The sequence below is a fragment of the Lithobates pipiens genome, unplaced genomic scaffold (assembly GCF_037356315.1).
Source record: "Lithobates pipiens isolate NorthernLeopardFrog02 unplaced genomic scaffold, aLitPip1_a1.2 Scaffold_19, whole genome shotgun sequence".
NCBI lineage: Eukaryota > Metazoa > Chordata > Amphibia > Anura > Ranidae > Lithobates > Lithobates pipiens.
The window spans coordinates 14,386,598-14,403,429 of record NW_027507764.1 but is presented as its reverse complement, the minus strand read 5'-3'; the positions used below and the strand labels follow the sequence as shown (position 1 = coordinate 14,403,429).

General features: G+C 49.1%; 1 protein-coding gene across 1 annotated transcript in view; it reads right to left on the bottom strand.

Annotated features, from left to right (window-relative positions):
* Positions 1 to 16,832, bottom strand: part of LOC143997914 (fucolectin-like) — a 29,084-nt gene that overhangs the window by 4,962 nt on the left and 7,290 nt on the right. Inside the window, exon 2 of the mRNA XM_077493736.1 lies at positions 618 to 903. Within this exon, the coding sequence (XP_077349862.1) occupies positions 618 to 903 (286 nt within the window). The remainder of the gene's footprint in view (positions 1 to 617; positions 904 to 16,832) is intronic.

Here is a 16,832-nt window from a genome sequence, read left to right as displayed (position 1 = left end):
CCACTGCCTGATGTGCCCACCGCCTAGATGGGGTAAGTTTCAGTGGACCTGCAGAAAGCGGGGAGGTTTGAGGTGCCGCGGGGAGGGGGTGGTTGTTTACCCCCCCAAAGAAAAGACCACCAGGCGCTACTGCATGGGAGACAGAGGCTTCCTGTTCATTCTTAAACTGAAGCATAGTAAGCACAGTATACTATGATTCAGGTATGAATGAATACAGTGAGTGATTATTACCGATCAATCACAGTGTGCACTTAGAACAGGAGGGGGCTGGCAAATTACATATTTACTGGCCTCTACCCCCCCCCCTGTGGGCCTGTGGCTGCTGTCGTGGAAGAGGAGAGGAGGGAAGTCTGCAGCGCTGCTGGGGGTAAAGGGGCGGCGCACAGGGGTGGCCCAGGCAGCGGGTAAAGAAATAACTTGAAGCGATTATTTGTGGTTCACCCCTCACCCTACAGCAACTGAAAGCCACAAAAGATCGATTCCAGTTATTTCCACACCCGGTGCACTGATCACCGGCTCTTGTCCAGTGTTCACATGCCATTCCCTCCCCATGAACCTGAAACCTCATGGCAGTGCCCAGGCAAAAAGACGACCCTGCCTTGCACCCTGGTACTCACACTGGGTTGTTATTGTCCGGAGAATTTCCAATTCGGACCTCAGCACCCCTCATCCGGTCCATTGCGCCGTCTGTTCGTCCAGTGACTGCAACGACATTCACTTTGTATTTCTGTTTCAGGTCTACCTTCCACCAGGGCGATGGGTCCGCATTTGTGTGGCTACAGAAGCCATGAAACCAGTTTGTATCTTTCACACCATCAATGGCCTTGTTGGCGTAACCAATGGGCGTAGCGCCCTGATAGTTGGAACTTTGTGAGGCTTCCCCGCTTCTGGCTATATTAGTGGCTGAAGAAAGAAAAACAAAAACACACTCAATCAATATACATTTCTGGGTTGATGTGTAAAAAGTTTGGTGTATGAATGTGACGCACACCCCCAAGGCTCCAATGAAGCGTGCCGTATTCTGTGTAATATAATAATTGCCTATTTTCAAAGCGCCATCTAGTGGCCATAATGCATTTTTAAACCATAAAATAAAAAAAATAAAAAAGGCATTGTGGCCACTAGATGGCGCATTGAAAATAGGAGATTATTATATTACACAGAATACGGCGTGCTTCATTGGCGCTGTGCAGATGTTTTGTCACATTTGTTCAGCAAAATGTATTTATACATGGACCCCTGAATGTTTTTTTTTTTTTGCATTGTTCTAAAGGTGTCTTCACAAGAAGTTAATTGTAAACAGCAATGTTGGCTGCGATGTAAATAACGAATCGCTTGCCAATGCAATGTCGTTATACAGTATTTCACAAAAGTGAGTACACCCCTCACATCTTTGTAAATCTTTTCTTCTATCTTTTCATGTGACAACACTGAAGAAATGACACTTGTCTACAATGTAAAGTAGTAAGCGTTGGGTTTAGCGTGAAACGCGTCAGTATTTTATTCTATTTTTCCCTTTGCTGTGATGTTTTGTGTGACATGGAGTTCTTTCACTTGAAGAAATAAAGGCATTTTAATTTTTTACTTAATCCGGAGTGCGGCTGTCCAGAGTTTTGTTCGTTTCTTGTATACTAAAGTAGTGAGTGTACAGCTTGTATAACAGTGTAAATTTGCTGTCCCCTCAAAATAACTCAACACACAGCCATTAATGTCTAAACCGCTGGCAACAAAAGTGAGTACACCGCTAAGTGAAAATGTCCAAATTTGGTCCAAATTAGCCATTTTCCATGCCCGGTGTCACGTGACTCGTTAGTGTTACAAGGTCTCAGGTGTGAATGGGGAGCAGGTGTGTTAAATTTGGTGTTATCGCTCTCACTCTCTCATACTGGTCACTGGAAGTTCGACATGACACCTCATGGTAAAGAACTCTCTGAGGATCTGAAAAAAAGGATTGTTGCTCTACATAAAGATGGCCTAGGCTATAAGAAGATTGCCAAGACCCTGAAACTGAGCTGCAGCACGATGGCCAAGACCATACAACGGTTTAACAGGACAGGTTCCACTCCGAACAGGCCTGTTGAGGACAAGTTGAGGTCACATGCTCAGCGTCATATCCAGAGGTTGTCTTTGGGAAATAGAGGTATGAGTGCTGCCAGCATTGCTGCAGAGGTTGTGGGGGTGGGGGGTCAGCCTGTCGGTGCTCAGACCATACGCTGCACACTGCATCAAATTGGTCTGCATGGCTGTCGTCCCAGAAGGAGGCCTCTTCTAAAGATGATGCACAAGAAAGACCACAAACAGATTGCTGAAGACAAGCAGACTAAGGAGATGGATTACTGGAACCATGTCCTGTGGTCTGATGAGACCAAGATAAACGTATTTGGTGTCAGATGGTGAGAAGCGTGTGTGGGGGCAACCAGGTGAGGAGGACAAAGACAAGTGTGTCTTGCCTACAGTCAAGCATGGTGGTGGGAGTGTCATGGTCTGGGGCTGCATGAGTGCTGCCGGCATTGGGGGGCTACAAATCATTGAGCGAACCATGAATGCCAACATGTACTGTGATATACTGAAGCAGAGCATGATCCCCTCCCTTCAGAGACTGGGCCGCAGGGCAGTATTCCAACATGATAATGGCCCCAAACACACCTCCAAGACCACCACTGCCTTACTAATGAAGCTAAGGGTAAAGGTGATGGCCAAGCATGTCTCCAGACCTAAACCCTATTGATCATCTGTGGGACATCCTCAAACAGAAGGTGGAGGAGGGGAAGGTCTCCAACATCCACCAGCTCTGTGATGTCATCATGGAGGAGGGGAAGAGGACTCCAGTGGCAACCTGTGAAGCTCTGGTGACCTCCATGCCGAAGAGGGTTAAGGCAGTGCTGGGAAATAATGGTGGCCACACAAAATATTGAGACTTTGGGCCCAATTTGGACATTTTCACTTAGGAGTGTACTCACTTTTGTTGCCAGTGGTTTAGACATTAATGGCTGTGTGTTGAGTTATTTTTGAGGGGACGGCAAATTTACACTGTTATACAAGCTGTATACTCACTACTTTACATTGTAGACAAGTGTCATTTCTTCAGTGTCGTCACATGAAAAGATAGAATAAAATATTTACAAAAATGTGAGGGGTGTACTTACTTCTGTGACATACTAATATCACTACTTGCCTACCGGGCACTTATACCCTCTTCCTGCCCAGGCCAATTTGCAGCTTTCAGCACTCTCACACTTTGAATGACATTAGGTGGCCGGGTACCTGGTCACATTAGATAAAACAAGGGCAAAACAAGGACAGATTTGGAATAGATGGGGTGTCTCAGCCAATGGGCAAGGGTTTTCTTAAATCCCTTGGCCTGCTGGGAGAACCTATATATTTGTGTGGAATCAGGCGATCGGTGTTCTGTGCCACCTGGATGGCTGTCTGGATGGAAGTGTGTTGTATTGCCCGGGCTACTAGGCTGGAGTTTAGGCCTATCCCAAGCATATCTGGCTGCTAGGCTGTCTGAGGGCCTATGCAGAAGTATGAGAGTAGCGCAGGGTTGGACGGTTGTGCCGGCCGAGAACCTGTCGTGGTCGGAGATAGAGGGGAAGCTGTCTCCACAAAGGAACCGTCTGCCTTATTATCAGGAAGCACAGTAAGTATCTGAAGCAAGTACTGGAGCAGTACCGGGGACAGTGAAGAATTGGGAAACTTCAGCAGGTGTCAAGCCAGAGGCCCAGCCAGCGGAGGTGACGCTTGCAGACCAGCCTTGTGTGCCAACCAGGGAATGAGCAGGCCAGTGGGGTGAAGCTTGAGAAGTATCTGGAGTAGTGATGGACGAACTTCCGACGGGACGTTTCGCGAACGCGAAACGCGAACGGACACAAACGTTCGCGAAAACGACCGTTCGCCGCGGGCTCCATTGACTTCAATGGGAGGCGAATTTCGCAAACCTTTAGGTCGAATTTGCGGCCACGGGGTAATTATTAGGGGGTAGCACGTAGTCCCACCACCTGGACAATAGCATAATACATGTATGAGGTGAATTTGGGATCGATAACTACAAGCATTTTTTTTTTATTTGGGAAATTGTTCTGACAATTCAGGACTATGGAGCTAATGAAGGCAATGGAGGAGAGGGAAGGTCAGGGACCAGGGTAGGCAAACAAGAGGGTGCAGGAGATACAGAGCACTGACAGCAGCACCGTAATACAGAGCACTGACATCAGCACCGTGACATACAGCGCTGACAGCAGCTCCGTGACATACAGCGCTGACAGCAGCTCCGTGACATACAGCGCTGACAGCAGCTCCGTGACATACAGCGCTGACAGCAGCTCCGTGACATACAGCGCTGACAGCAGCTCCGTGACATACAGCGCTGACAGCAGCACCGTGACATACAGCGCTGACAGCAGCTCCGTGACATACAGCGCTGACAGCAGCTCCGTGACATACAGCGCTGACAGCAGCTCCGTGACATACAGCACTGACAGCAGCTCCGTGACATACAGCGCTGACAGCAGCTCCGTGACATACAGCGCTGACAGCAGCACCGTGACATACAGCGCTGACAGCAGCTCCGTGACATACAGCGCTGACAGCAGCTCCGTGACATACAGCGCTGACAGCAGCTCCGTGACATACAGCGCTGACAGCAGCTCCGTGACATACAGCGCTGACAGCAGCTCCGTGACATACAGCGCTGACAGCAGCTCCGTGACATACAGCGCTGACAGCAGCTCCGTGACATACAGCGCTGACAGCAGCTCCGTGACATACAGCGCTGACAGCAGCTCCGTGACATACAGCGCTGACAGCAGCTCCGTGACATACAGCGCTGACAGCAGCACCGTAAGCAGCCCCAGGAGGAAGTCAGCACAGCACAGGGATGGTGTGATCCCCTCATAATAAGAACCCCCAGGAGGAAGTCAGCACAGCACAGGGATGGTGGGAGCCCCTCATAATAAGAACACCCAGGAGGAAGTCAGCACAGCACAGGGATGGTGGGAACCCCTCATAATAAGCAGCCCCAGTAGAAATATGACACCGCTCAACCTCTTCAAAGAGGAGGGTAGGGGCATATAGTACGGTGTGCTTTTTTGGGTCAGGGAAGTGAGCCAAATGAATTAAGAAGGTCTGTGTGCTTGATTCCAAAAATTGTTTATAGACATATACATGGTCTACTGATCACATGTGTTGAATTCCTCCGAGATCCATGCCTCATTCATTTTTAGAAATGTGAGGTAGTTAACACTGTGGTGAGCTAGGCGAGTACGCTTATCGGTCACAATCCCCCCTGCTGCGCTGAACGTCCTTTCGGACAGGACACTGGATGAGGGGCAAGCCAACAGTTCGATTGCAAATTGGGCAAGCTCTGGCCAGAGGTCAAGCCTGCCCACCCAGTAGTCTAGGGGTTCATCACTCCTCAGAGCGTCCACATCGGCCGTTAACCCAATGTAGTCGGACACCTGACGGTCTAGGCGTTCCCTGATGCTGGATCCGGATGACACCTGTCGATGGGTCGGCTGAAAGAATGACCTCATATCCGAAGTCACCAACACATCTTCAAACCGGCCTCTTCTTGCAGGCGCTGTTGGATTGGTACCCGCAAATCCTTCTCTGGGAGTGGGAATTGCTCCTCTGCCAGCGCACGCAAAAGCAGAATGCAGCATTTCTCGAAGCAAGGCCTGGAAGTGCTGCATTCTGACAGCCCTCTGCGACGGCGGTAACATTTCCGCCATTTTGTGTTTGTACCGGGGGTCTAAGTACGTTGCCACCCAGTACTGGTCCTTGACCCTCATGCTTTTTATACGGGGGTCCCTATTAAAACACTGGAGCATGAAGGCCCCCATTTGCACTAAAGTGGAAGCGGTGTGGTGGCCTGGCTCCTGCTCATCATCCAGGATAATGTCGTCCTCTTCATTCTCCTCTCCCCATCCTCGCACAACAGGGATCCCAGAAAGGTTTAAAGCATGCTCTTCTTGCTCCTGCTCATCCGCCCCGGCACCATCCTCCTCTGACTCCTCATCAGACTCCTGTTGTTGACTTGTCTCAGATAGAGTAGCCCCCCCTGGGAATTCATCCAGCATTGCGACTTCCTCATCTTCCCGCTCCTGCTCCTCCACAGCCTGATCAATGACACGACGCAATGCACGCTCCAGAAAGAAGGCATAAGGTACCATGTCACTGATGGCGCCATGGCTGCGACTGACCAGTTTGGTGATCTCCTCAAATGGCCGCAGAAGTCTGCATGTGTCGCGCATGAGCAGCCACTGGCGCGGTGAAAAAAAACCCAGCTCCCCAGAACCGTTTCTTTCGCAGAGTTCATACAGGTAGACGTTAACTGCACGTTTCTGCTGGAGCAGCCTATCAAGCATATAGAAGGTTGAGTTCCATCGCGTCGGGCAATCGCAAATAAGACGTCTGACCGGCAGATGGTGTCGCCGCTGAATGTCAGCAAGGCGAGCCATGGCCGTGTAAGATCTTCTGAAATGGGCCGAGATTTTCCTTGCCTGCCGCAAGATGTCCTGGACCCCAGGGTATTTGACAAGGAATCGCTGCACGACCAAGTTTAAGACGTGTGCCATGCACGGCACGTGCGTGATTTTGCCCTGTTTCAATGCGCTAAGCAGATTGGCACCGTTGTCACACACCACTTTACCAACTGTCAAATTGAGCGGTGTTAGCCACTCATCTGCCTGTGAACGCAAAGCTGAAAGGAGTGCCGGGCCAGTGTGGCTCTTTGCTTCCAGGCACAACAGACGCAGCACGGCATGGCAACGTCTCACCTGGCATGTGGAATAGGTTCTGGGGAGCTTGGGCGGTGCAGTGGAAGAGACGCTAGCAGCGGAAAAGGAGGAGGCAGCTGAGGAGGAGAGGGAGGAGGATGGAGTAGGAGGAGGAGAAGAAGAGTCAGGCCTGCATGCAATCCGTGGCGGTAAAACCAAATCTACACGGGTGCCACGGGTTACATGCTTGACGGCCGTCAGAAGGTTCACCCAGTGGGCAGTAAAACTGATATACCTTCCCTGCCCGTGTTTGCTAGACCACGTGTCTGTGGTCAGATGTATCTTGGCACCGACACTGTGTGCCAGAGATACATTCACTTGCCGCTGAACATGGCCATATAGCTCTGGGATGCCCTTCTCTGAGAAATACTTCCTTCCTGGGACCTTCCATTGTGGTGTTCCAATGGCCACAAATTTGCGAAAGGCCTCCGAGTCCACCAGTTTATATGGCAGTAGTTGGCGGGCTATGAGTTCTGACAAGCCAGCCGCCAACCGTTGGGCAAGAGGGTTATCCGGCGTCATCATTTTTTTACGCTCAAACATTAGGCCCACGGAAGCCTGCCTTTTTGCAGAAAAATGTGAGCTTGGCGTGATGGAAGGTGGAGTGGAGGACAATTGTGAGGAGAGAGGAGAAGGAGAAGTAGAAGACGAGGCTGGACGGTGAGAGCCTGCAGTGTGGCTTTGTGTGTTCCGTTGCTCCCACTGGGCTCGGTGATGGCTGCTCATGTGCCTTCTTAAGGCGGTCGTCCCTAGGTGAGTATTGGGCTTACCGCGACTAACGCGTTGACTGCAAAGATTGCAGATGGCAACGCTATTGTCAGCAGCGGACACGTTAAAAAAAGCCCACACTGCGGAGCCATGTGCCGGTGTCCTGGGAGCGCCAGATGTGACCGTACATGGTCGATGACTCGCTCCTGATACATTTGCAGTCTGCTTTGTCCCTGCTGTGCAATGTAAGTCATTGCTGCTTCTCCTCCCTATCTGCTGGTCCATATCTCCCTCTGAACTCCCCTCCTCTTCCTCTCTTGTGGGCACCCACGTGACATCACTAGACACGTCATCATCAACGTCACCTTCCCCACCGCTATAAGTAGAGTAGGCAGCAACACCGGGGACCAACCTCCTCCTTGGGCTGATCTGGGTACTGGCGTCAGACTGCTGAGTAGCGCTTGTTGCTACCTCCTCTTCCTGATCCAATACCAAGAGTGGCTGCGCATCAGAAATGTCCTCTTGATATGGATCGGAAAATAATTCCAGTGACTCAAGCGGAAGGTATGTGGTGGTGGTGGTGGTGGTCGTGTTGTTGGTGGTAGTGTCTTTGGGGGTGCACATAGCAGAGAGTGAAGAAGAGGGTGCAGATCGAGAGGATGAGGAGGGTGCAGAAGAGTAAGGCTGAGCGAGCCACTCAACCAAGTCTGGTGCATCCTTTAAAGTAATTGAACGCACCTTCTGCAACTTCCCACTTTGGCTCAAGCCTGTTGCTCCTGCCCTACCCCTACCACCCCTGCGGAAGGGCCTGCCTCTTCCTCTGCATGTCATTTTTTAAATGACCCTGTGACAAAACTCTTAGTCCCTATACCGCTGAAGGACTGCTGCAGTATAGGTGAGCGGTCAGCAGTGGTGCACGTCAACCCTATCTATTGTGGACCTATAGCGGTCCTTACAGAACAGCAGACTGTACCGCACTCAAGCCTATGTACCGTAGCACCCTATACCAAGTTACCAGTCCTTATAAGAACTTTTGTGGACCAAGCAGGTTGTGTATTAGTGTTTAGCAGACTGTACGTCAGTCCCTATACCGCTGAAGGACTGCTGCAGTATAGGGCAGCGGTCAGCAGTGGTGCACGTCAACCCTATCTATTGTGGACCGATAGCGGTCCTTACAGAACAGCAGACTGTACCGCACTCAAGCCTATGTACCGTAGCACCCTATACCAAGTTACCAGTCCTTATAAGAACTTTTGTGGACCAAGCAGGTTGTGTGTTAGTGTTTAGCAGACTGTGCGTCAGTCCCTATACCGCTGAAGGACTGCTGCAGTATAGGGCAGCGGTCAGCAGTAGTGCACGGCAACCCTATGTATTGTGGACCGATAGCGGTCCTTACAGAACAGCAGACTGTAACGCACTCAGGCCTATGTACCGTAGCACCCTATACCAAGTTACCAGTCCTTATAAGAACTTTTGTGGACCAAGCAGGTTGTGTGTTAGTGATTAGCAGACTGTACGTCAGTCCCTATACCAATGAAGGACTGCTGCAGTATAGGGCAGCGGTCAGCAGTAGTGCACGGCAACCCTATGTATTGTGGACCGATAGCGGTCCTTACAGAACAGCAGACTGTAACGCACTCAGGCCTATGTACCGTAGCACCCTATACCAAGTTACCAGTCCTTATAAAAACTTTTGTGGACCAAGCAGGTTGTGTGTTAGTGTTTAGCAGACTGTGCGTCAGTCCCTATACCGCTGAAGGACTGCTGCAGTATAGGGCAGCGGTCAGCAGTGGTGCACGTCAACCCTATCTATTGTGGACCGATAGCGGTCCTTACAGAACAGCAGACTGTACCGCACTCAAGCCTATGTACCGTAGCACCCTATACCAAGTTACCAGTCCTTATAAGAACTTTTGTGGAACAAGCAGGTTGTGTGTTAGTGATTAGCAGACTGTACGTCAGTCCCTATACCAATGAAGGACTGCTGCAGTATAGGGCAGCGGTCAGCAGTAGTGCACGGCAACCCTATGTATTGTGGACCGATAGCGGTCCTTACAGAACAGCAGACTGTACTGCACTCAGGCCTATGTACCGTAGCACCCTATACCAAGTTACCAGTCCTTATAAAAACTTTTGTGGACCAAGCAGGTTGTGTGTTAGTGTTTAGCAGACTGTGCGTCAGTCCCTATACCGCTGAAGGACTGCTGCAGTATAGGGCAGCGGTCAGCAGTAGTGCACGGCAACCCTATGTATTGTGGACCGATAGCGGTCCTTACAGAACAGCAGACTGTACTGCACTCAGGCCTATGTACCGTAGCACCCTATACCAAGTTACCAGTCCTTATAAGAACTTTTGTGGACCAAGCAGGTTGTGTGTTAGTGATTAGCAGACTGTACGTCAGTCCCTATACCAATGAAGGACTGCTGCAGTATAGGGCAGCGGTCAGCAGTAGTGCACGGCAACCCTATGTATTGTGGACCGATAGCGGTCCTTACAGAACAGCAGACTGTAACGCACTCAGGCCTATGTACCGTAGCACCCTATACCAAGTTACCAGTCCTTATAAGAACTTTTGTGGAACAAGCAGGTTGTGTGTTAGTGATTAGCAGACTGTACGTCAGTCCCTATACCAATGAAGGACTGCTGCAGTATAGGGCAGCGGTCAGCAGTAGTGCACGGCAACCCTATGTATTGTGGACCGATAGCGGTCCTTACAGAACAGCAGACTGTAACGCACTCAGGCCTATGTACCGTAGCACCCTATACCAAGTTACCAGTCCTTATAAGAACTTTTGTGGACCAAGCAGGTTGTGTGTTAGTGATTAGCAGACTGTACGTCAGTCCCTATACCAATGAAGGACTGCTGCAGTATAGGGCAGCGGTCAGCAGTAGTGCACGGCAACCCTATGTATTGTGGACCGATAGCGGTCCTTACAGAACAGCAGACTGTACTGCACTCAGGCCTATGTACCGTAGCACCCTATACCAAGTTACCAGTCCTTATAAAAACTTTTGTGGACCAAGCAGGTTGTGTGTTAGTGTTTAGCAGACTGTGCGTCAGTCCCTATACCGCTGAAGGACTGCTGCAGTATAGGGCAGCGGTCAGCAGTAGTGCACGGCAACCCTATGTATTGTGGACCGATAGCGGTCCTTACAGAACAGCAGACTGTAACGCACTCAGGCCTATGTACCGTAGCACCCTATACCAAGTTACCAGTCCTTATAAGAACTTTTGTGGACCAAGCAGGTTGTGTGTTAGTGATTAGCAGACTGTACGTCAGTCCCTATACCAATGAAGGACTGCTGCAGTATAGGGCAGCGGTCAGCAGTAGTGCACGGCAACCCTATGTATTGTGGACCGATAGCGGTCCTTACAGAACAGCAGACTGTAACGCACTCAGGCCTATGTACCGTAGCACCCTATACCAAGTTACCAGTCCTTATAAAAACTTTTGTGGACCAAGCAGGTTGTGTGTTAGTGTTTAGCAGACTGTGCGTCAGTCCCTATACCGCTGAAGGACTGCTGCAGTATAGGGCAGCGGTCAGCAGTGGTGCACGTCAACCCTATCTATTGTGGACCGATAGCGGTCCTTACAGAACAGCAGACTGTACCGCACTCAAGCCTATGTACCGTAGCACCCTATACCAAGTTACCAGTCCTTATAAGAACTTTTGTGGAACAAGCAGGTTGTGTGTTAGTGATTAGCAGACTGTACGTCAGTCCCTATACCAATGAAGGACTGCTGCAGTATAGGGCAGCGGTCAGCAGTAGTGCACGGCAACCCTATGTATTGTGGACCGATAGCGGTCCTTACAGAACAGCAGACTGTACTGCACTCAGGCCTATGTACCGTAGCACCCTATACCAAGTTACCAGTCCTTATAAAAACTTTTGTGGACCAAGCAGGTTGTGTGTTAGTGTTTAGCAGACTGTGCGTCAGTCCCTATACCGCTGAAGGACTGCTGCAGTATAGGGCAGCGGTCAGCAGTAGTGCACGGCAACCCTATGTATTGTGGACCGATAGCGGTCCTTACAGAACAGCAGACTGTACTGCACTCAGGCCTATGTACCGTAGCACCCTATACCAAGTTACCAGTCCTTATAAGAACTTTTGTGGACCAAGCAGGTTGTGTGTTAGTGATTAGCAGACTGTACGTCAGTCCCTATACCAATGAAGGACTGCTGCAGTATAGGGCAGCGGTCAGCAGTAGTGCACGGCAACCCTATGTATTGTGGACCGATAGCGGTCCTTACAGAACAGCAGACTGTAACGCACTCAGGCCTATGTACCGTAGCACCCTATACCAAGTTACCAGTCCTTATAAGAACTTTTGTGGAACAAGCAGGTTGTGTGTTAGTGATTAGCAGACTGTACGTCAGTCCCTATACCAATGAAGGACTGCTGCAGTATAGGGCAGCGGTCAGCAGTAGTGCACGGCAACCCTATGTATTGTGGACCGATAGCGGTCCTTACAGAACAGCAGACTGTAACGCACTCAGGCCTATGTACCGTAGCACCCTATACCAAGTTACCAGTCCTTATAAGAACTTTTGTGGACCAAGCAGGTTGTGTGTTAGTGATTAGCAGACTGTACGTCAGTCCCTATACCAATGAAGGACTGCTGCAGTATAGGGCAGCGGTCAGCAGTAGTGCACGGCAACCCTATGTATTGTGGACCGATAGCGGTCCTTACAGAACAGCAGACTGTACTGCACTCAGGCCTATGTACCGTAGCACCCTATACCAAGTTACCAGTCCTTATAAAAACTTTTGTGGACCAAGCAGGTTGTGTGTTAGTGTTTAGCAGACTGTGCGTCAGTCCCTATACCGCTGAAGGACTGCTGCAGTATAGGGCAGCGGTCAGCAGTAGTGCACGGCAACCCTATGTATTGTGGACCGATAGCGGTCCTTACAGAACAGCAGACTGTAACGCACTCAGGCCTATGTACCGTAGCACCCTATACCAAGTTACCAGTCCTTATAAGAACTTTTGTGGACCAAGCAGGTTGTGTGTTAGTGATTAGCAGACTGTACGTCAGTCCCTATACCAATGAAGGACTGCTGCAGTATAGGGCAGCGGTCAGCAGTAGTGCACGGCAACCCTATGTATTGTGGACCGATAGCGGTCCTTACAGAACAGCAGACTGTACCGCACCCAAGCCTATGTACCGTAGCACCCTAGACAGACCAAGTTACCAGTCCTGATAAAGAGCTTTGTGGAACAAGTGAGTTGTGAATGATTAGCAGACTGCAGCAGAAGGGCAGCAGTCAAGTATAATATTCTTTCTATATTTGGAAGAAAGAATATTATACGTGTACAAGCCTATTACCGTACCACTGATACCAGTCCTGAAAAGAACCTTTGTGGAACTAATAGTAACAGCAAGTCTTTAAAATTATCCTCACTGCCTGACACACTGCTTCCTGCCTGTCCCTATACAAATTGGCAAAAAAGAGTAGGCTGGAACGATTAGCTGGAACAGCTCTTTTGTGGACCTGATAGTAACAGCTAATGATGATGATGATGATGATGATGAAGAAAGACTAATCTGGCTGAGCTGTCCCTAAAATAGCAGCATACAGCGCTCTGTCCCTTTATCTAAACTGACAAAAGAAACTCAGGCTGCTGACCTAACACCTATACCAGTCCTGAAAAGAACTTTTGTGTACCAAATAGCTAGCGTTTTCTCTGTCCCTACTCCACACAGGATCCTTTCCCTACAGTGACAGAAGAAAGAATGTAAAATGGCCACCGGATCGGGTGTATTTATAGGTTAGGGGGAATGTCCAAGTGTCCATGAGCTGTCATGTCTCAATTGGTTGTCCTGTAACACATGATAAACGTGTCACGAAAGGTTAAAGTTCTTGTATACATTAAACACGTAAGTCCGCCGGGGCGAACGACGGAAAAAGGCGTTCGAACCCGCGGACGGCGAAAGTCGGAAATTCGCCGCGAAACGACCGCCGGGCGAACCGTTCGGCCATCACTAATCTGGAGTGCTAAGCTAGGGGACCCAACAGAGAAGCTTGAGGGAGATACTTAAAGGGGTTGTAAAGCTTTGTTTTTTATTTTCTAAATAGGTTCCTTTAACCACTTTCAGACCGGACCATTTTGCTGGTAAATGACCAGAGGTCTTTTTACACTTTGGCACTGCGCTGCTTTAACTGGTAATTGCGCGGTCATGCAATGTTGTACCCAAACAAAATTTGCGTCCTTTTCTTCCCACAAATAGAGCTTTCTTTTGATGGTATTTGATTGCCTCTGCGATTTTTATTTTTTGCGATATAAACGTAAAAAGACCGCAAATTTTGAAAAAAAATGATATTTTCTACTTTTTGTTATTAGAAAAATCCAATAAACTCAATTTTAGTCATACATTTAGGCCAAAATGTATTCAGCCACATGTCTTTGGTAAAAAAAAAGTCAATAATTGTATATTTATTGGTTTGCGCAAAAGTTGTCACATCTACAAACTAAGGTACGTTTTCTGGAATTTACGCAGCTTTTAGTTTACGACTGCCTATCTCATTTCTTGAGGTGCTAAAATGGCAGGGCAGTACAAAACCCCCCCAAATGACCCCATTTTGGAAAGTAGACCCCCTAAGGAAATTGATAAGAGGCATGTTGAGCCCATTGAATATTTTATTTTTTTGCCTCAAGCGATTGAATAATGACAAAAAAAAAATTTTTTTTTTTTTTTTACACAAAGTTGTCACTAAATGATATATTGCTCACACATGCTATGGGCGTATGTGAAATGACACCCCAAAATAAATTCTGCTGCTTCTCCTGAGTACGGGGATACCACATATGTGGGACTTTTTGGGAGCCTAGCCGCGTACGGGGCCCCGAAAACCAAGCACCGCCTTCAGGCTTTCTAAGGGCGTAAATTTTTGAGTTCACTTCTCACTACCTATTACAGTTTTGAAGGCCATAAAATGCCAAGATGGCACAAAACCCCCACAAATGACCCCATTTTAGAAAGTAGACACCCCAAGCTATTTGCTGAGAGGCATGTTGAGTTCATGGAATATTTTATATTTTGCCACAAGTTGCGGGAAAATTACAAACTTTTTTTTTTTTTTTTTTTTTTTCACAAAGTTGTCACTAAATGATATATTGCTCACACATGCCATGGGCATATGTGAAATGACACCCCAAAATAAATTTTGCTGCTTCTCCTGAGTACGGGGATACCACATATGTGGGACTTTTTGGGAGCCTAGCCGCGTACGGGGCCCCGAAAACCAAGCACCGCCTTCAGGCTTTCTAAGGGCGTAAATATTTGACTTCACTCCTCACTACCTATTACAGTTTTGAAGGCCATAAAATGCCAAGATGGCACAAAACCCCCACAAATGACCCCATTTTAGAAAGTAGACACCCCAAGCTATTTGCTGAGAGGCATGTTGAGTCCATGGAATATTTTATATTTTGCCACAAGTTGCGGGAAAATTACAAACTTTTTTTTTTTTTTTTTTTTTTCACAAAGTTGTCACTAAATGATATATTGCTCACGCATGCCATGGGCATATGTGAAATGACACCCCAAAATAAATTCTGCTGCTTCTCCTGAGTACGGGGATACCACATATGTGGGACTTTTTGGGAGCCTAGCCGCGTACGGGGCCCCGAAAACCAAGCACCGCCTTCAGGCTTTCTAAGGGCGTTACAGTTTTGAAGGCCATAAAATGCCAAGATGGCACAAACCCCCCCCAAATGACCCCATTTTGGAAAGTAGACACCCCTAAATTTACGGGTACACTAGTGAGACTAGGTAATAAATGGCGGGTGCCCTGAAACTATAAAAAAATAACTAACCAACCAGCGTCACCTGTAACAGTTATATGGTGATCACTGGTGAAAGGGTTAACTAGGGGGCAATCAGGGGGCTTTATGCGGTAGTATATGGGGGTCCCTGGCGCTATAAAAAGCTGCGGCGAACCTAAATACCTACCTGCCTAACTAGCGTCACCTGTGACACTAATACAGCGATCAGAAAAACGATCGCTTATTAGGCTGGGTTCACACTGGAGCGATGCGGGAACGCCACGAATGCGCGGCGGGTTCCCGCATCGCATGCCTCCCGGCGGCAGTTCACACTGCCCTATGCGAACTGCTGGGAGTGTCAGTGAAATGTTACTGACACCCCCAGATCAGTTCGCATATCGCAGTGCGATCTGCAAACTCGGATCGCATGGTGTGAACACCCATGCGATCCGATTCTGCTGCGGGCCAAAAAAAGGGTCCCGTGCGAATTTGCGGCGGGTGCGGCGGGTGTGGCGGGTGCGGCGAATGGCTGAACTCGAATCGCACAGAGATCGGATGTGATTTGCACTGCAGTGCGGTGCGAATCACATCCGTTCTCAAACCGCTGCAATCTGAACCCAGCCTTAGTGACACTGGCGACGGGGGGTGATCACGGGGTTAAACCTTTATTGGGGGGGTTAGGGGGGTACCTTAGAACTAAAGGGGGCTAACCCTAACTGCCCTAACAGTTATTAGTCACAAATGACACCCGCCGGGTGATCAGGGGGTTAAACCTTTATTAGGTAATAAATGGCGGGTGCCCTGAAACTATAAAAAAATAACTAACCAACCAGCGTCACCTGTAACAGTTATATGGTGATCACTGGTGAAAGGGTTAACTAGGGGGCAATCAGGGGGCTTTATGCGGTAGTATATGGGGGTCCCTGGCGCTATAAAAAGCTGCGGCGAACCTAAATACCTACCTGCCTAACTAGCGTCACCTGTGACACTAATACGGCGATCAGAAAAATGATCGCTTATTAGGCTGGGTTCACACTGGAGCGATGCGGAAACGCCGCGAATCCGCGGCGGGTTCCCGCATCGCATGCCTCCCGGCGGCAGTTCACACTGCCCTATGCGAACTGCTGGGAGTGTCAGTGAAATGTTACTGACACCCCCAGATCAGTTCGCATATCGCAGTGCGATCTGCAAACTCGGATCGCATGGTGTGAACACCCATGCGATCCGATTCTGCTGCGGGCCAAAAAAAGGGTCCCGTGCGAATTTGCGGCGGGTGCGGCGGGTGTGGCGGGTGCGGCGGGTGCGGCGAATGGCTGAACTCGAATCGCACAGAGATCGGATGTGATTTGCACTGCAGTGCGGTGCGAATCACATTCGTTCTCATAAACCGCTGCAATGTGAACCCAGCCTTAGTGACACTGGCGACGGGGGGTGATCACGGGGTTAAACCTTTATTGGGGGGGTTAGGGGGGTACATTAGAACTAAAGGGGGCTAACTCTAACTGCCCTAACAGTTATTACAGTCACAAATGACACCAATGCAAAAAAAAAAAAAAAAAAAAAAAAAAATG